This window comes from Thunnus maccoyii, chromosome 12 (genome assembly GCF_910596095.1).
Source record: "Thunnus maccoyii chromosome 12, fThuMac1.1, whole genome shotgun sequence".
NCBI lineage: Eukaryota > Metazoa > Chordata > Actinopteri > Scombriformes > Scombridae > Thunnus > Thunnus maccoyii.
This window is the reverse complement of record NC_056544.1, coordinates 27,759,874-27,780,160: the sequence shown is the minus strand read 5'-3', so window position 1 is coordinate 27,780,160 and position 20,287 is coordinate 27,759,874. Positions and strand designations below refer to the sequence as shown.

At 39.4% G+C, this 20,287-nt stretch overlaps 1 protein-coding gene across 12 annotated transcripts in view; it reads left to right on the top strand.

Annotated features, from left to right (window-relative positions):
* LOC121908141 (disco-interacting protein 2 homolog C) overlaps nucleotides 1-20,287 on the top strand; it is a 239,593-nt gene that overhangs the window by 218,055 nt on the left and 1,251 nt on the right. For 10 of the 12 annotated variants that reach the window (XM_042427899.1, XM_042427898.1, XM_042427904.1 and 7 more), the window contains exons 24-37: nucleotides 459-539; nucleotides 2,064-2,187; nucleotides 4,035-4,156; nucleotides 6,098-6,209; nucleotides 7,373-7,482; nucleotides 8,829-8,959; nucleotides 9,055-9,223; nucleotides 9,435-9,605; nucleotides 11,417-11,446; nucleotides 13,613-13,674; nucleotides 16,523-16,580; nucleotides 18,095-18,169; nucleotides 19,036-19,210; nucleotides 19,757-19,880. In XM_042427899.1, the coding sequence (XP_042283833.1) occupies nucleotides 459-539; nucleotides 2,064-2,187; nucleotides 4,035-4,156; nucleotides 6,098-6,209; nucleotides 7,373-7,482; nucleotides 8,829-8,959; nucleotides 9,055-9,223; nucleotides 9,435-9,605; nucleotides 11,417-11,446; nucleotides 13,613-13,674; nucleotides 16,523-16,580; nucleotides 18,095-18,169; nucleotides 19,036-19,210; nucleotides 19,757-19,880 (1,544 nt within the window). The remainder of the gene's footprint in view (nucleotides 1-458; nucleotides 540-2,063; nucleotides 2,188-4,034; nucleotides 4,157-6,097; nucleotides 6,210-7,372; nucleotides 7,483-8,828; nucleotides 8,960-9,054; nucleotides 9,224-9,434; nucleotides 9,606-11,416; nucleotides 11,447-13,612; nucleotides 13,675-16,522; nucleotides 16,581-18,094; nucleotides 18,170-19,035; nucleotides 19,211-19,756; nucleotides 19,881-20,287) is intronic. The other 2 variants (XM_042427903.1, XM_042427897.1) reach the window with 1 other exon arrangement.

Genomic DNA, 20,287 nt, shown 5'->3' with positions numbered 1-20,287 from the left:
AGAGCCTCGTTACCTTCCCTCCCGTCTATATCACCCTCTTTCCTTCCTCTCTTTCTCTCTCTCTGCTAAATTAAGTGCGTTTCTTAACACTGCAAGTCACTCGGCTGCCAGTATTACATTTTATCTGTATGCCTTCTTCAGAATTTACTCTCAGTATATCAGCAAAGCTCTTAAACTCTCAAACACTGAGCAGAGTTTTCGTGTTTATTGAGGCCTAAAATAAATGAGTTTGAAGTGGCGTTTTTAAGAAATTCTGCCAATTCTGCAGCTGTTTTTTTACAAGAATACGGTCCTTTTTTTAGAGCTTGTGAAGGTCTTTGCTGCAGCATTCTGGACTAGTCTGAACTTGTTGATTTGTGTCTGTATTTGTAAGTGTGTGTGTGTGTGTGTGTGTGTGTGTGTGTGTGTGAGTGATCGCCCAGTCTCACTGTTTCTCTGTTGTTGTTTGTGTCTTCCAGTTCCTCTTCTTGTCAGAGGTGTTGCAGTGGAGAGCCCAGACCACTCCAGACCACGTCCTGTACACACTGCTCAACTCCAGGGTTAGACCTCACAGCGCGCAAACACACACTCACACACACACACACACACACACACACACACACACACATACACTGCATTACTGTAAGTAAAAGTATATAAATATTGGCTGCATTGGCCTCATTTCTAGTCTTATATTTATCATTTACACTCACTGAGCACTTTATTAGGAACACCTGCACAATCCGATATAACAGCTCTGCCATAAATTATACTTTTACAAAGCTTATACATTTTCAGTTTGTCAGAAATTCTACTTTATGTTTATTACTGAGGTCATAGTGGGTGGTGATGGTGGTGTCGGTGTACTAATATTTTGTTCCCCTCATTAACATGCATGAGCAAAATATCAGGAAAACTTTTCAATATAATGCACTCCGGTACACCACCTTTCTAACAATGTTAACAAAAACTGAACATTTCCATAAAAAAGTTTTGTACTAGTAAAATTTATGACAGAGATGTTCAAGTGTTCCTAATAAAGAGCTCGGTGAGTGTAAATATCATTGGAATATTAATACTGATTCATTGATGTAAGTTTATTTTAGTTAATTTTAATTTATGTATAAAGTATTGATTTGGAAGTAACTAGTAACTGTAAGTGTCAGATAAATGTAGTAGAGTATAAGTACAAAGTAGCATAAAATGGAAATACTCAAGTAAAGTACTTCAAATCTGTACTTAAATACAGTAAATGAATAAATGTATTTATTTATATTCTACCACTGGCAGGACTGAGGAGGCACAGTTTCACATCGCACATGTTAATGTTCACATCAAACCAAGCTGTTTCCAGTAATTATCTGCTTTTGCTTCTATGTTTAAGATCAAACTGCCTCCCTATCAGTAACTATCTAGAACTAATGACACTTATTAACACTGTAATACATTTAACTATAACTATTCAGCTCTTGACTCTTAATAAGAAATCTCCTTATGTCCGTCCCGTTATGTAAGAATCTTTTTTTGACAAAAAACATAATTAAGCTACTAATAATAGCAAAGAACAGTAAGATAAAACTAATGTTAATGACTTGTGGGTTATAACCACTGATGCTAAAGTCACTTCCGAAGCTCAAAGTTATTAATTCAAGTCATACTGTTTCATGGTGGGAGCTTGTATCTATCTCACTGTATTAAACTAAAAGTAATGAAAGAGGCAAAAAGAAAAGAACTGCCAGGATCTGTTTCCCCTGTGTGGCAACATTTGATTCATATTACAGTGTGTTTTTGCGAGACAAATAATGATTAATGTCATATTTAACAGATTGTTTGTCTGGGAGAATGCTGTTTTGGTATGAAATAGAATAGAAATTATTATAATGATGCATTTTTATATGAGAATGTGTGTGTGAACTGACACTGAATGACTTCGTTTGCATAATGGCAATATGATCCACTGGTTTGTTTACAGCTGTTCAGCACTGAGATGATGCCATGGAAAATATGACATGACATCTGCTGATTGAATGTGTCAGTCATCTCTATGTGTGTGTGTGTATGTGTGTGTGTGTGACCTCCTCCAGGGTACGATAGCCAGCTCTCTGAATTGTGTTCAGCTCCACAAGAGAGCAGAGAAGATCGCCGGCATGCTGGCTGAACGGGGCCACCTACAGGACGGAGATCACGTCGCACTGGTCTACCCTCCAGGTAAACACTGCACATCAGATGTTGATGGTGAAGGTTAAATGTTGATATTAAGAGTTTTAATGTATCTTGTGAAAGGAGAGCAGGAGATGCATGTAGTTAAGCAGCTTTGGGAGCCATTCTGATCTTATATGATGAAGATACACTATCTGGCCAAAAGTATTTGGACACAGGATTTGGTTTTAAGTTGTTTTTCTTGGTTTTGGCCCCTTTGGTGTCAATTAAAAACAACAGCGTGCAAGGATGTTTTAGACAACAATGTTCTTTCAGTTTTGTGGCAACAATCTGGCGAAGGGCTCTTTTACTGTTTCAACATGACAATGCCCCCCCCCCCCCCCCTCCACCTTCCTCCGTGCACAAAGCCAGCTCCACAAAGAACACCTCTGGGATGAACTGGAGCGCTGACTGCGAGCCAGACCTTATTACCCAACATCAGTGTAATGCTCTCGTGGCTGAATGGAAGCAAATCCCTGCAGCCAGGTGCAGACAACTGCTGGAGAGCCTGAAAGCAGAAGAGTGGAGGCTGTTATAGCAGCTGATTAATGCAAAACAATTAAACAATCACATACAGTATGGCTGTTATCTTCTATAGTGTATATATACAAGCTCTGGACAGCTGCAGAGATCATCTGAACTATATTTTGCTGCTGGTTTTCAGTCTTTGTCATCATCATCATCATCATCATCATATCTTTGCCATAGTTTTATAAAGGAAATCTTACTGTAAAGTTTTTTACACTTATATGCCGATTTAAGTACCACACCAATATTCTAGCCCATTTACTACAAATCATATATCGTTTATATAACTGCTGACCGGTTTCCAAAGTGTATCATAATCTTTCCATACAGTTTTTTATTGTGCTGTTGTTGTTGTCAGGTAACTTCATTGCATCGTTGCGTTTTATGTTGCAGTTATAGAAAAGAAAATAATGAGTTCCTGCACGCTATCAGCACTAAGTTGATTGAAAACGCAACGTTTTGTCATAGACTCGTGGTTCATAGCAGAAATCATTTCCCCCGCGCTCCTGTCGCTCACGCTTTTTATACTTTATAGTGCAGTTACATAAATTGATTCATAATTTTTTTGATACTACATATAAATAAATAAAGTGACGGGTATAGATCTGTTTGAAAAGTTAGTGTTACTGTCAAACAATTATGTGCTTTTGACAGAAATAAAACACTTCACACTTGAATAATACTTCATCATAAGTACAAAACAAGTTTGAAGTTACACAAACTTGATTGCCACACTGCAGTGAATGAATAGAAACTAACAATTTTAATGTTAAACCTCCATGATTTGTGCCTAATTAGCTAAAATGTGCCAAAACTTGTAACTGACATGTAAACAAAGGGTGTTTTTTTTAAATGAGGAAGAAGGACAAGACAAAGACGTTGAGAGAGAGAGAGAGAGAGAGCGGTTCAGTCAAGTGGTCAGATCGAAGAGAGCGCTGCGGGGGAAAATTAAGGAGAAAGAATTGTAATTTCCTTCGGAGACACGGAGTCTCACGTCCGTCACGACAGCACGGATGCAGCCGTGCGGGACCAATTCCCCCGACAAGAGGAGATTGTCTTAAAGTAGCATTCAATTAATCCCCTCCAGAGTCCGCCACCGCTCAATATTTAACCTCCTCGCTCCTGTGAGTGTGTGTGTGTGACTGAGTTTGATTTTTTTTTTTCCCTCCATCGTGTCCTTCTCAACCTTTTCCTCCTTTTCTTTATCTTCTCTTCCTTCTTCTTTGATTCTTTATTTTCTGTTTTCCTGCCTCCTCTTCCTCTCCTTTATATTATTCCTCTCCCTGCTCTTTCTTTCTTTCTTCCATCCTTCCTCTTCTTTCCTCCAGGTATCGACCTCATCGTGGCGTTTTACGGCTGCCTTTACGCCGGTTGCGTGCCGATCACGGTGCGACCGCCTCACCCGCAGAACATCGCCACCACGCTGCCCACCGTCAAGATGATCGTGGAGGTAAAATTGAACTCTTGACATCCCTTAATTCTGTTTTACAATATTGTGTTTCAATATCAGTAACAGTATATCTGATCATCTAGTTGCATCATGGTCATCCTCATCTCGTTTCCTGTCTGCTCTCACCTGTCTTCTGTCTCATAAAGGAAAAAAATCCCTGAAAATACTAAATAATTAGCTCAGCTTTGAAATATCCAGAAACCACTTGACAGTGATTCCCTAATTAATTTTTCATGATAATCAGTCTCCTTCATCTCACACAGAGACTGTAGAAAAAGCATAAAAAGAAAAGATAGTCAAAGGCAAAGCTTTACTGATTATTCACAGCACAGAAAACGTTTTACATCCGTCTCTTTAAATGTTGAATCGGAGCTTAAAGGGCACATATTTTTTCTACTGTTATGATATCGGATGTCTATTAAACATGGTCAAAGGTCAAAAACTTGAGGTGAATGTATGTAAAATGCTCCCTGCAAGTCCCCGTCAAGTTACTTCCTCCTCATGATGACATCAGCTCGTCATATGAGCCTTTGTTGCTACGGTTGTTCAACGGGTGTTTGAGAAGTTTCCATTTTGAGTAAAGAACGAGAAATGGAAGTGAAAATCGACTACTATTGTTTGTTTACATAGCCACTGGAACCTCTGGAAGTTGCTCATCAGCTGACTTCTGGCCAATCAGAACAGAGCAGGCTCATCGGGAGGCGGAGCCTTAAAGAGACAGGAGCTAAAACTTCCTGTTGCAGACAGAGGCTGAACTGAGGGGAGCATAAAGGGCCAGTATAAGATAAATAAGGAGTTTTTTTTAACTATAAATCATGCAAAGATATTCCAGTAGAGCCCCAGAATATAAATACAGACCTGTAAATATGCATGATACGTCTCCTTTAAAAACATGAATGGAAATGTCATAATGTTAAACAAACATCTAAGTATTGCATAAACATCGGCTGCAGGGAGAAGTTGACATATCGGTGAAGAGAAGATGCAACACTCGGTTATGAAAACAAGGCGGTTGCAGAATCTGCTTCGAGTAATTATTGATGTAAATTATTATTATTATTTGCTAAAGATTAGTTTAGAAGAAATGGAAGCAGGTTTTATGTTTGTGCAGAGGAGTCATTCATTCATGAGTAGTTTATAAAAATTCATGTTGATTCACATTTGTTTTGCTCTTTGCGCAACATTTGGATGAAAAAAACAACTTCAGTCCAAACTGTTAAATCATCTATTATGAGCCAGTTTGTGGGTGTTAAACATATTGTAATATGCACATTATCTTCTATTTAATCTTTTAAAAGAGTTGTGAAAGTGAGAAATTAACATTTTTGAGTTAAGAACCAAATTGCTCCTCATCAGCCTACTCCTCCCTGACTAAATTAAGACACATTAAAGTTTAGATATGTTGACATAACTGATCATATTTTGGGAAAAAATAACTTAATTATTCATTATCTGATAATCTAAGAGCATCAAATCCTGTCACTGGTTTGGTTTTAAAGGCAGCTCACATCCAGACTGAGGCCGTCCTGCCTTGTCGAATCCTCTTTGGCAAACAGTCATTTCACTAATCAGCCAAATAGAAGACAGAGTGAGGGAGCAAAGGAGTCCACAGCTCGCAGAAACTGGGAAAACAGCCAGCGGTCTGGAAAAAAAAAACGAGTGAATAAATGAATGTGAGTCGTGAATAAAGACGAGACTCGTTCATCTTTCAACAGAGCTGGCTGGCGGGCGGCGGGGGGCGGGGGGAGGAGGGGGGGGGGGCGACGCTGGAGGTCAGAGCCGCAGCTTCTCCTTTGTAAATCTGTGTTTGAGGGAGAGATTTTATGTGACTCTCATTGTTCCACGCTGCTGCTGGATAACACATGTATGATGTAACGTAACGCAACGCAGCGTTTCATACTGATGCTTCTAGTCGGATTTAAGCCGTCCGTCCTCGTGCAGGTGAGCCGGTCGGTGTGCGTGATGACCACACAGCTCATCTCTAAACTGCTGAGGTCGAAGGAAGCTTCTGCAGCCGTAGACGTCCGAACCTGGCCTCCCGTCCTGGACACAGGTACGCACACGCACACGCACCGCACACACACACACACACGCACACACGCACACACACACACACAGGATCTCACAAAGACAGATATTCAGATAAACTGTTAAATGTTTTGGTGTTATTATTGCTGGAAAAAAGGCTCATCGCTTATTAACTATAAAGATTGTAAGTTGTTGCTTTAGGGCTGCAATTAACGATTATTTTCATTATCGAATAATCTGCCAGTTAATTTTTATGGAGTCAAATGATGGCCGAAGGCTTTTTTAATTTGAATGACAAAATTGTAAACAGAAAGTTAAAATCTGAATCTGAAAACTGAAGTATTGATCTTGAACCCTGAAATAATGTAGTATATGGAAATGTAACTTTGATTATTTTGCGTAAATGTATAGTATATATTTTTTCATTTCATTAATTTACCACAATTTCATTATTAATACAAAAGAATTCAAAAAGTAAATCAAATCACATTTGAATTGAAATTATTATTTATACTTTTTCAGAGCTTTTTGTTTACAGTTTTGTCTTTTGTCAATTGATAAAACATTTGGCCCTTATTTATCTCCGTAATTTTCTGGATTAACCGTTTGGTCTATAAAATGTCAGAAAATAGTGAAAAATTTGCTTTCACAGAGTCACAGGTGACGTCTTCAGATGTCTTTTTCTGTCCCAAAGATATTCAGTTTACAGTCGTATGACAAAGAAAAGCATTAAATCCTCACATCTGAGAAGTTGAAAATAGCCGTTTTTTGTCATTTTTGTGTAAAATGACAATTATATCGATTAATGGACTAATTGTTGCAGCTCTGTGTTGCTTTCTTGTTTCTAAAACGTTTTATTAAAATTAAGGAAAAAAGAAAACTCGTGAATTAGATAACTGGTTAAACTGGTGATGTTCAGATTGTTTGATTGACATGTGATCTGTGGGAACACAAGAACAATAAATAAAGATAAAAAGTTTAAAAATCAGAAAAAACACCAAATATTCAAAACTTATTTAATAAAACAGTAAATATCAAGAATAAAAGTTTCAATAACAGTTGTCTTTTCTTAAGTCTTATGCTGAACATTATTCTGATAATAATGTTATTATAATAATAATAATAAAACTTTACTGTGTATTGAAGCAGCAGCAGTCATGTGACCAGGTTGATTTTTTTTCTTTTTAGATGATTTGCCAAAGAAGAAACCTCCTCTGCTGTATAAACCATCAAACCCCGACACCCTGGCCTACCTGGACTTCAGCGTCTCCACCACCGGCATGCTCGCTGGAGTCAAGGTGTGTACGGCACGCACACGCACACGCACACACACACACACACACACCTCATCTCATAGAGACAGTACACAGAAGGGTTAATCAGTGACATCATATTTGGGTTATTTGCTTATGATGTATTATTAAAGGCCCATTTTTTTGGATTTTAAGGAAGATTGAGACACCATTGTTGAACTTTAGCTGGAGGCTCAAATAGGCTCCACAACAGGAGGAGCTATGACTAGTGTATAAAATGATGTTCTGTGATTCTGCATTAGGTTTTTATCTGGGGATTGAAACCTCGGTTTGCTCTGTATCACACTTGATTCACAGTAAACCTCCTCACATTGAACTTTTAAGTGTGTTTTTTGAGTCTGAATATATCTGAGTCTTTTTGAGTTTTTTAAAATGTTGTTGGAGATCCTGAAGATTTATTGGCCTGTCTGAGGATTTTCCACCACAAATGTTTTTACTCTGTCACTCTGAACACTTGACACAGACATAAACGATCCCTGGAGGAATAATCTCATGATCCTTTGACTTTTCATCTCCCATCAACAGGTCAATATATTCACTGTCTAACACTTCAGTTCATGACATGACCTTTAAAACTAATGATCAAATTCCTGTCAGTCTCAGCTAAATCAGGCAGGCAGCTGTTTCAGTGGAACTTTTAACAGCTAAAGAGCCAGATGTTTCCCTCTGGAGTCGATAGGGAACGAAAAACAGAGCTGAATATTGGATTTATATTCACCAGGTGGACAGAAACACGACTCCAAACGAATGATAATGTCGCTCCGTAACTGTTTGCTAACAAGTTTCAACATATCAACTCGGATTAAACTTGTTTCCGCTGCTCGCAAGTGGACAAAAAAATCAATTATTGCAGGTTTAACAAGTGATTGATCAGCTGTAAAATGATGCTCCACTGCTGGCTATTGTGTATAATGATCACACCACCATTTACTGTTGCTAAGAGATTTAGCTTATAAAAAAAATGAGAAGAAAGAAAAAGAAAAACTACCACAAAAGCCTCATTAATGAACACTTGGAAGGAAACAATGTCTGCATATTTCCTCATGTGGTGCTAAATTGCCCGTCTAATCATTGTGTATTTCTAGTTAATCGTTCTAGTTTATCTAATTAATCCTTCTAGCTTCACCAGGTCAAGAGGGTCTGATGTCATCCTTTAGATTTTCTTTGTGTGCTGCACGTATAAAGACATTTTTTTTGTTTAAAAAAGGACAGATTGCAAAAGAAGACCAATTAAGATAAGCCGCCTCTTGTTTCCAGTTCATTAAACGAACACTTTCTTTGTGAAAACATAGTAAGACTGAACATTTTTATTAATTTTCTGCGTGTTGTAGATGTCTCACACAGCCACCAGTGCCTTCTGCCGCTCCATCAAGCTGCAGTGTGAGCTTTACCCGTCCAGAGAGGTCGCCATCTGCCTGGACCCGTACTGCGGCCTGGGCTTCGTCCTCTGGTGCCTTTGCAGGTCAGATGTTCAATGCATTGCAAAACACTTAAAATAAAGCAGAGCGACCGTGGACGAATTAACCCGTTTCCTCTCGTCTGGTTTCCTCTCTGCAGTGTGTACTCAGGTCACCAGTCCATCCTGATCCCTCCGTCCGAGCTGGAGGTGAACCCGGCTCTCTGGCTGTCGGCCGTCAGTCAGTACAAAGTCCGCGACACTTTCTGCTCCTACAGCGTCATGGAGCTCTGCACCAAAGGTCTGGGCCTGCAGACCGACTCGCTGAAGGTAAGAAGCTCTGTCTAGAGATGAATTCATATCGTGCAACTTTTATGCACATCATGCATTACGTAAGAATCCTTTAAACAGGACAGAAACCCACTTTTCTGTGATTCAAGGTTCCCTCCTGTAATATGCAGTTGACCTTATTTGCTCATGTAAAGGACAAGAAATGAAAGCATGAAGGAAGTAAATAAACATCCTTTCTGTCCCGCTTCAGGCCCGAGGTTTGGACTTGTCTCGGGTGAGGACCTGTGTGGTTGTGGCGGAGGAACGTCCCAGAATAGCCCTGACGCAGTCCTTCTCCAAACTCTTCAAAGACCTCGGACTCCACCCTCGAGCTGTCAGCACCTCCTTCGGCTGCAGGGTCAACCTGGCGATCTGCCTGCAGGTCAGTCAGACTTTCACATCTTCGCTCCTGTTTTTTTTTTTTTTTTTTTTTTTTCCTGCCGCCTCGTTTCTTTTTTGGGTTTTTTTTTCAAGGGTGGAAAACATTTCTTGGTTTGACATTTTGGCTGGAGGTGCCCTCAAAATTGTGCGTTCACGTTTGAGTGACTAGCTGCTTGTGATGTGGTTGAGACTGATGTGGATCACTGCTGCTTCTTTTTATTGGTTTGTTGGATGACTTAGTTGAACTTTTTGCTGGCAGTTATTTATTTTGTTGAATATTCATCAATTGGCACCTAAAGACATATAAAGTCTGTCATGCTTAGTTTAAGACAACAGGAACTCTTCCTAACTGTAGTTTAGCTTGTAGCATGTTCTCTGAGCATGTTTTGCAACTGAAACTCAAGCAGACTCTTGGATATTACATATATATAATCCATATATATATATATAATATAATATATATATTGGTAACTACTTTTCTAAGTAACAAGATACAAAAAAAGACAGTTTAGGAGTTGTTGGACGGACTTTTTCAGTTTTGATGGAAGCTAACAGTTAGCCTACTAGCTAACTTACAGTTAGCTAACAGCACTGGATGCACAAGAACGATAACCGACGTCTTCTTATTCTTCTTTTTTAAATAGATCTCTATTTTAGAACTGTTGTTGTTGGTTGCATTTGTGTTTTTCATCCTACAGAAACAAGCATAAACCTAAAATGTCTTTGAGGTCACTGAAACAACCATATACGGGTTTTGTAACAGTAGTAATGTAACGGAGAAACTCCATAACTGCAGTTTTGGTTGTGCTGTATTGTACTTCATTGAAAGTTTACAGCACTTTTAATCAGTTGAATCATTTTCTCAACTACCGGGATATTGAAACACGTTAATCTCTGACTGTGAAGTGTAAAGAAATACACAGACGTCAATGCATGAATGTCAGTTTCTTTCATAGATACGCGCTTTTTGCAGATGTTTGATGTTTGTGGGGAACTAGATCACAAGTTCCAGAGAGAAAACAGTCGTCAGGCAGGACATCAAATTAAAGCCACAAGTCATTTTCTTCATCTGCTGTCTTTCATCCCGACAAACCAGTTTCGGAGACATTCAGTTTGTTTGTTTTTTGTCTGTATGTCTCTCGGGTTCAGCGACATCCTTCCATTTCAAGCTGATCAGTGTTTTTACATTTCAGCTTTGATTTGAAACCTTCAGTGGATCAAATCTGATCACGTTCCCCCGAGTTCATTTAAAAAAGTCTCATATTTTTTTCCTTTTATTGTTCTTCAAATCCAAACAAATATTCTGAGACAAATAAAAGGATCATTGGTGATTTGCTAATAATTAAAATCCAAGTTTCTGTTAAATTAAAACTTTATTTTGTATCCTGATGGTGAGATTAATGAGAATTAAAGCCCATGTGAATTCATTTTTAATTATTACAGTATTCAACATGATCTAGTCATACAGAACATCTGGATATTTGACTGCATGACTCTAACTTAAATTAACAGAGTCAATAGACACTGATTTTAATGTAAAACCACTAATATAACCCAGTATATTGTTTGCTTTTAATAACAACAACTATTTGGCTGAACAGTCTTTTCAGTTCTGACTGCCTGTTTTGTTTCTTTTCGTTTTCCATTTTGACATTTTTTCCTTCCCTCCCTCCTCCTTCCTTGTTTTATGCATAACCCCACCCACATATCTCATACTTGGTTTTGTCTCCGCCCTCCCTCCTTCCTTCCTCTTCTCCCCCTTTACTTTCCTCCTCCTCCTCCTCCTCCTCCAACCCCTCTTTGCTGCTGTAGCCTTACAGGCTGGGAAAGCTTGCCGACCAGGTATGGAACCACCATCAACCCCACCAACCAACCAACCACCCACCCACCACCACCACCTCCACCCCACTGCTTGTCAGCACATCACTCATCAGCTGGCTTTACTGTAGATCAAGTTTAAAGGAGAACTCCACATAAAAATTCTACATTTTGAGCATCAGATATTTACCTCCTGCAGGCTTGAACGTTGGTACTAAACAGTTTGTCACTCGCTTCTCAGTTACGACGCCGTCACACCAGCATTTATGACAAAATAATACATCAAAATCAACTAATTAACTAATTTGCGGAGTGTTTTTGCATATGGTTGACCCAATTTGACACTTTGCACATTGCACTCCTATAACACTGTCAGACTCTCAAGGGGCAGAAAAAAAACAAAAAAAGTATCAAAACTGATGCAGCAGAATCAGAGATATCATCTATTTTAACTTCCTGTTTGTCAAAAACCTAGCGCCTACATTACCCAGAATCCAACTCAACCTACCAACCTTTCTCCTTTAACACTGTCAGACTCTCAAGGGGCAGAAAAAACAAAAAAGTATCAAAACTGATGCAGCAGAATCAGAGATATCATCTATTTTAACTTCCTGTTTGTCAAAAACTTGGTGCCTACATTACCCAGAATCCAACTCAACCTCTCAACCTTTCTCCTATGACAGTGTCAGACTCTCAAGGGGCAGAAAAAAAACAAAAAAAAGTATCAAAACTGATGCAGCAGAATCAGTGATATCGTCCATTTTATCTTCCTGTTTGTCAAAAAACCTGGTGCCTACATTACCCAGAATCCAACTCAACCTCTGACAGTTCTAGTGCTAGTAGCAGCTACTGTAGCCTGGAGCTGCTAGCCTCCAGCGGGGATACAGAGGTCTGCTAACCTCACTCCTTTCTAACTCCACAACCTGAAGCCCCAACTGACACTGACTCAAGTGACATTGCTCGAAGCAATTCACCAGATTTCACACAACTCCTTCTGGAGACACAAAAGCTTTTATACTTCTACTTTTTATTCACATATGCAGCAGTTCTTCCTAAACACCTGGAAACACACGCTGAGGTTTGAAAATCGGTGGAGTTTCCCAGCCAGAGAGCACACAAGTGATGACAAAAAATGTGTTTAAAACAGAAAAAAAAACGCTAAAAAACACTGATCTATATGTTCCAGACAATTGTTGCTTTTTTGCCAGTAAGTCATTAAATAAATAAACCTCGTCAGGTGGAGTTTCAGTCATGTGATACAGACGTTTACAGTGGAAATGATGCTGTTTGTAATTTTGTGCTGTGGGTGTGTGGGACTCTGACTCCCAGCATGCCGCTGTGTGTCTGGTGGTGGGCTCTGTGTACACTTCCTCTCTCTCTCTCTCTCTCTGCAAAAGGTTTTCATGCTGAATCAACTGTGGACTTACAGTTTGTCTAAGAGAGAGAGAGAGAGAGAAAAGGGGGATATGGAGGGGATGGTGGAGGAAGAGAGAGGTCGGACCGGGGTGGTGGGGGGGACTTTATCTCTTTTCTTTTTCTCTGTCTCGGATTTTTTTTTTATTCAAAATTTTCACTCTTACAATCAGTGAAGCAGCAGAACTAACTGAAAGATTTTAGTTCATACTGTAAATATGAAGACCTGACTTTGGTCAAATCATATTTGCAGTGTTGTATGTAATCATCATCATCATCATCATCATCATCACCCCTTTCTTCCATCTTTCCTCTCCCCTCGCTTGGTATGACTTTCCCCTCTTTTCTCCACTAATTGTGTAACATTTTGTTTGCATGTCGATCAAGTAAAACATGATTTGGTGAATATAATTCAGTCTTTTTTTTTTTTGATGTTGGGATTTCTTCTATGTTTGCTAATTTCCTCCAAGAATCATCTCACCGCTGTCGCTCGCACACTGTTCTCTCCATCATCTTGTGAATGTTGTAGAGGAGTTGCAGGTTTTTTTTTTTTGCTCTCAAACTCAAAGCCTTTAATTCTGCTGTGAGGGGAAAGTTTGTCTCTGTGAGCGTTAATGCACGAACGGTAGCATCCACTGAGCGCTGGTAGGAGTAGACGTAGTAGTTCTTGCAGTAGTAGAAGTTTTTGGTCATGTTGTACAGAATGATTAGTTGTATTAAAGGATATTGTGCGACGTTGTCTCGTTAACTCTCGTTGTTGTTGTTGGTGTTCCTCAGGGCACCTCAGGACCCGACCCAACGACTGTGTTTGTTGACATGAGAGCGCTACGACACGACAGGTGAGTTCAATTATTCATCGTTTTCCAACTGAGAAACTAATTAAACTACATGCTTTTCCAGATGGAAGAAGACGAGGCAATATATATAACACTTTTCAACGACAAGGCGATTAAAAACGCTTTATATAAGATGTAAAAAGAAGTAAGATATTAAAGAAACATAAGGTAATATAAAAAGACATTTAAAAGAGTAAAATAAACTAGATAATGAAAATAAGCTGAGACAGTGTAGTGCAGTGCAAGATATTAATAAATACTCCTGAATGTATTTTAACAAAAGAAGTCTTAAAGGACGAGTTCACAGTTTTCCAAGTCTGTCTGAAAACAACAGTCAGGAGCCCAAATTAAGATTGAAACAGGTTTTATCTTGACATAATCGACCCTCCTGTTCATACTGACCAATAGAAGATGACTTCTTTGCAAAGATAAATCATGTTATGAGCTGCAGCTGCTTTCACACACATGCTGCAACCCTGAACTTATCTAGTTAACGTTAACGTTACACGGAGAAGCTGTATGTGAGAATAAAAGTGTCTGAATCAGTCGGACCGGACATTAAACAGACTTTAACCCGCCAGTTGCCTAATACAAAGTCCATGTAATGTCAGATTGAGCCCATGTGTGATTACAGCAGGTCATATCCTGGAAAATTCACTGCACACGAGCAGGTGTGTTGATGATGTTTCCACTATTCATATGTATATGAAGGTAAAGGTGTGTTTGTATATAGAAAATAAAGAATATTTAGCTGAAAAGCAGTTGTTGACTTCCAGAGGAAAATCTTCAAAATAAAAGTACTGTTTAAACCCAATTAAATATATGTGATGGTTAATTAAATAATGGAAAACTTTATTCTCTATTTATGTAAAACTGTTTGTTAACCTGTGGATAAATTATCTTATGATTAGCACCAAATTAGATTATCCTCCCTATGAGCCTTCATGTGAATGTAGTTAAACATCAGCTCCTTTTAGGAAATAAAAGTAAAATAAAGTGTCTATAAAACTTTTATGATTTTCTGTTTATTCTGTGTAATGATTTCAGGAAAACAGACAATAACATCCTCTTTTCATACGAGATTTATTCACACGATAAATCTGTTTTCCATCCTGTCACACACACACACACACACACACACACACACACACACACACACACACACACACACACACACACACACAATCTTGTATGTGGTCCTGTGAGATCTCAGTCCTGCACTGGTCCAGCTCCCAGTGTTAATACGGTGAAGTTTATGAATGTGCAGCAGGGTGTTTGTGAATGAGAACATGAATCTCAGACGAACACTCCCAGAATAAATAAAGATGCCTTTTCTCATGTGAGGCTTTGTTGTACAGCTGTGCACAGTTGCTCCGGGCTGCTAGTAAAAAATAAAAAAAAAAAAAAAAAAGTTAGAATATAATGAGAAACTGAAAGTTTTTCTCCGAGACAAGTATGAAGATTTCAGGCGTGTCAGCTCGACGGTCCCGGCTGTCAACCCTCCCAGCACTTCTCCACTTACTCTAAAACACTTCCAGTCTGAGAAAGATGCACTAAGGAACAAATCAAACCCAGTCTGAGTCACATTTCATGCCGGGTGACACTGTAAATAACAGCTCAGGGTGCCTCCGGGATTTGTTTTGCCAGAGTTTTGGCTTTCAGAGGTTTTAACTTTATGAATCTACCGCAATATTTGAAATCCGCCGCAGGGGAGGCTGAACATTAGTGTCAGTGTTCATGTATTGAGGTGGTGACACGCTGACAGTTTCCAGGCAACAGAGAAGTCCGAGATAACATTTATTCAAATATCTCATGACAAGATGGTCCGGTGGGATTAAAAAGGGGACGATACTGAGACCGCTTCAGCTCACAGTGGAAAAATGTAAATTTAAACTTCTCCAGTATCCCGAAAGTTTTCCTCCGAGTGTGTTTCGGGGGGGAAACTTCAGTTTTCTGTCCTTCTGATCCAGCAGATCATTAACGGCCTTCAGCTCACGTCTCTGACCGCTCCGCTGTCGTTATTATCCGGAGGAGTCAGAGCGCATGAAGCGGCGAGGCTGCTGTGTGTAAATATAGCCGTCAGCTGCACCATTACATGGAATCACTATTGATTTAAACAGACCTGGTTCCTCCAGAGATGCTTCATGTTTCTCATTTATTATCTGACTGACCACTTCTGTCACTTTCTTTTTTTTTTTCCAATATATATATATATATATTTTTCATCTTAAGTGGTCAGGACAGAAGTATAATTATTGATGTTTACCCAGAATTCTTTGTTACTCCATATAAAATGACATATTTAGATAGGTGGAGATGTACAGAAACACAGATATAATTCAAAAACTTCACATTTGTCTCAGAAAGTGATAAAGTGCTCTTGAGCAAAATATTTGACTCATGGCAGCTTCTTCTCTGACCCCTGACCAGTGACTTGGAGATTAATGCAAATTAATGTGGTTAAATATGGAAATTAAATACTCAAAACTGCAATGAATGCATTATTAAATACTTAATTCCACTATTCGTACTATTCACAGACAGTACACTAGTCTGTTTTGTTGATGTAGGTATTACATATTTGTCAAATTGTCTTTTTTTCATCACTAAAGGATTTAAAAATGTTTTTAAAAAAGCAATAAAAAGTAGAATAATAAAAATGCAAAGTGATTTTTGAAACATATGAACAGACAAAACATTCAGGATTTAAATGAGCAGCACATCATGTTCCCTGCTTTATTTTGTCCTGTTGTCTTAAATCTTTGTTAATGTTGTTTATCAAATGTTAGTTTAGTTAACAGACACGTCTTTTTATCATCTAACGCTGCAGTTGTTTGTTTTTGCTGCGCAGGGTCAGACTAGTAGAGAGAGGGTCACCACACAGCCTGCCGCTGATGGAGTCTGGGAAGGTGAGTTTTTCCATTTATTTCAGTTTTTCAACAGCTTTTAATGCAAATGTGAATAAATGTCATGTTTCCACAGACGTAGAACTTATTTCAGATGAATCACTGGATGAATTTCTTCCAAAAAAAAAAAAAAAGTCACCTCCCCGTTACACGTGACGATGGGTGTGTGTGTTGCAACACCCACACTCGCAGTTCACGTGCTGCCAGCTGGTAGGCGAGAATGTCCAACGTCTGAAATACACCAACACACACACCACTAAACCCACACTGGACGCACACTTCTCCCACTGGACTCTTTAACCAGTCCAGTAGTTGGTGGTTGTGTCTCCTCTCAGCTCCAGTGACTGTAGTCCTTATTGATCAAGAGAGTCCCAGTGAGCTCTGATAAACCTCCACACTCTGAACGGGTACTTAGAAATACGTCAAACAAGTAGCAACTTGACTATTTTATGGGTACTCGGACAGACCAGTTGTTTCTTCACAGAGATGGTTTAGAGGTGAAGATATCATTGTCTGAGAGGAAATGGGGTCTATGTACGGAGTTTTATCCAAACAACACTTTGAATTCAAGTATGTTGCCGCAGATTTTATGCATCACTTCCTGCTACTGTCAAGTACATTTTAAGTGCATGTTGTGTTTTAAAAGAGGTTAATTACAGTCTCATAATGTTTAAGAAGCATATTGTCACCTACAGTAACTTAAATCAAAAGCTGTGAACAGCGTTTGTACCACAAAACAAAAAAAAACCGAATCTTTTCAGGTGTTTGTTGGTGAGAACTTTACGCCCGTTCTGATATATTTAAACACAGTTTAAATCATCAGATTTGTGTCACAGATGTTAAAATAATCCAGACAAACTGCAGCTGTCGTCATTTTCCAGTATGACACTGTTGACGCTCAGGGACTAAAAACAGTTTATACACTGAAGTCACTGAACCGCAGAGTGACTTTAACTGATTTTGAGTTGTATGGTTTCCGTGGCAACTGTCCGTCCCGTCGTTAAGGGGCACAAGTGGACAAATATTTGGCCGAAGGACTCAGAGGATCTGAGGTTCAACAGCAAAGATGCTTTTGAATGTGATCGGTACTGTTCATACTGTTGAAATAAGAGATGAAGGGAATGAAATACGCTGAGAAAGAAGGAAAAATAAGCAAGGAAATTGAGGTTACGAAGGAAAGAATGAAAACTGGGAAAAGACGGAGTGAAAGACAGAAGGAAGGAAAGGAAGTAAGGATAGCCAGCATCTCTGTGAGGCTGTACGCAGGCACAGCGTCACTTTGAGCTAAATGTTAATATCAGCGTGCTAACATGCTGATGATGCCTAAAAATCAAGTAAATAGGAATGTCTCACATCAGCCAAAGTCCGTCCTTCAGTATAATTAAACAAATATAGTGAATATGGTGTCATGTTGTCATTTTAACCATCACTCGACCAACTCTGTAATCACACAACTGGCTCGCAACCCAAACAGTTAAAATGTTGACGCAGATCTTGTTTCTCTGCTCTCTCAACAGATCCTGCCGGGGGTTCGGATCATCATCGCCAACCCAGAGACCAAGGGACCAATGGGAGAGTCGCATCTGGGAGAGGTTTGTCCGAGCTTTAACTACAAATCTCTGACTTTAACGCTAACTTTGACCCAACAGGGCTTCGGTATGTGTCGCTAACAGAGCGTTCAGCTGCTGAGAAGAGTTTAGTTTTGACTCTTACTTCCTGTCTGCACAGGAGACAGCTGACCTGTTACCATCCTCAACATGTGACGTGACATGTGGCCAAAGCAATTTATTCTCAATACTTCAGAAAATATAGATTTTATGAGTTAAAGCTTTGCTGCAGGCGTCGGTGAGGTTGTTAGAAGGTTTTTAATGCCTCAGATTGCTGCTGTTTCTCAGTCCAATTCTAGTATTAAGGTGGTATTTCTACTTTCTCTTTTATTGTAACTTTATTCATGTATTTATTATTTTATATTGACTAACGAGAGGTCTGTCTGTATGACTTGTTTGTCTGAAACTCTCCAGCAAAAGAGATTTTTAATCTCCATGAAGTTTTCCTGGTAAAACTTTAAAAAATAACAATAAAACAAGCAAACTTTTTACAGTGGGCAGTAACATTAAATGACTCCTGAAACAATTTTAGGGGATTAAGTGACAGAAAACAACAACAACAACAACTTTAACAATCATTTTATTTAGTTTATTAAATAAAACATTTGTAGGTTTCTGCTTCTCCGATTGAAAAAACTCAAAAAGATCAATTAGAAGACGACAGATTGTGATGGACATTTAACTTATAATTGATAGTATGGTAGATTAATTGATAATTAAAACAATGATAACTTGCAGCAGCAGTTTGGATGTCTGTCATATTGAAGCTGCACAACATAAACATTAAAAACTTGTTTATAGTAAAGCAGAACTTTAAGATGTTTGTAAGAGCTGCTGTTGTGTGTTTGTAGATCTGGGTGCACAGCGGCCATAACGCCAGCGGTTACTTCACCGTCTACGGAGACGAGGCGCTGCAGTCGGACCATTTCAACTCCCGGCTCAGCTTCGGAGACACGCAGACCGTCTGGGCTCGGACCGGATACCTGGGCTTCCTGCGCAGGACCGAGCTCACCGACGCCAGCGGTGGTACGTGATGATGATGATGATGATGATGATGATCTGACTGATTTTTTTTTAGGTGGCCGGTTTAGTCTAATATGTCAGTTTGCCGTCGTCGGGGCTGACCCTGACCTTTAATGACCTCATATTATGGTGAAGAAGACGGATTAAACAGCTTCAGGCCTGATTTTAAGTGCCGCCATCCTTAAAGAAATCCATTAGTCTGGTTTCACTGGAGAGTTAAAGTGTCCCATGATGCTCTAAATGCTGTTAAAGAGGCTTTTCGTCCCTGACAAGCACAAATCTGCAGTCAAGACGACGAATACTGGTGAAAAGTAGCCGCATTAATCCAAAAATATCATCATTAGGCTGCAGAAATCTTAACTGATGGTTATAAAGATACATCCGTTAAGACTAGAAACCAACCTGACATCACAAACAGTATTTCAGTCTGTGTTGCATGTTGTCACTTATATTGTCACCAGTGGTACTCTGTGGAGACTGAACACGTGTGTGTGTGTGTGTGTGTGTGTGTGTGTGTGTGTGTGTGTGTGTGTGTGCGTGTGTGCGCAGAGCGACATGACGCCCTGTACGTGGTCGGTGCTCTGGAGGAGGCCATGGAGCTGAGGGGGATGCGTTACCACCCCATCGACATCGAGACCTCCGTCATCAGGACACACAAGAGCATCACGGAGTGGTGAGGAACATGACGCGCAGTGACATCATCACACACACACTGACATCACAACACACATCGACATAACGACCTCGGTATCTGACAGGCAGAATACTACATATTACACACAAAAACTGGTGTCATTAATTCAACATTTATGTTTCCAGTAAGTTTCGTTACATCTCCTCTTGCTCTGATGTTTGTAATGTGTGACCCAGAACTTGTCTTCTCAGGCACTGCTTTGCCTTCAGGCTTCACCGCTTTTAAAGTTAAACTAAACCCTTTGAAATCCAAACACCTGAAAGCAGAGCTACACAGCAGGAGAAAAGTGTTACGTTTACCTTTTTAGAGTCAAATCAGGAGAAAAATCCACTTCCTGTCTAGCTGCTACTGACTGACAGGAAGTCCGTGCCTTGACTTGAAAAGCT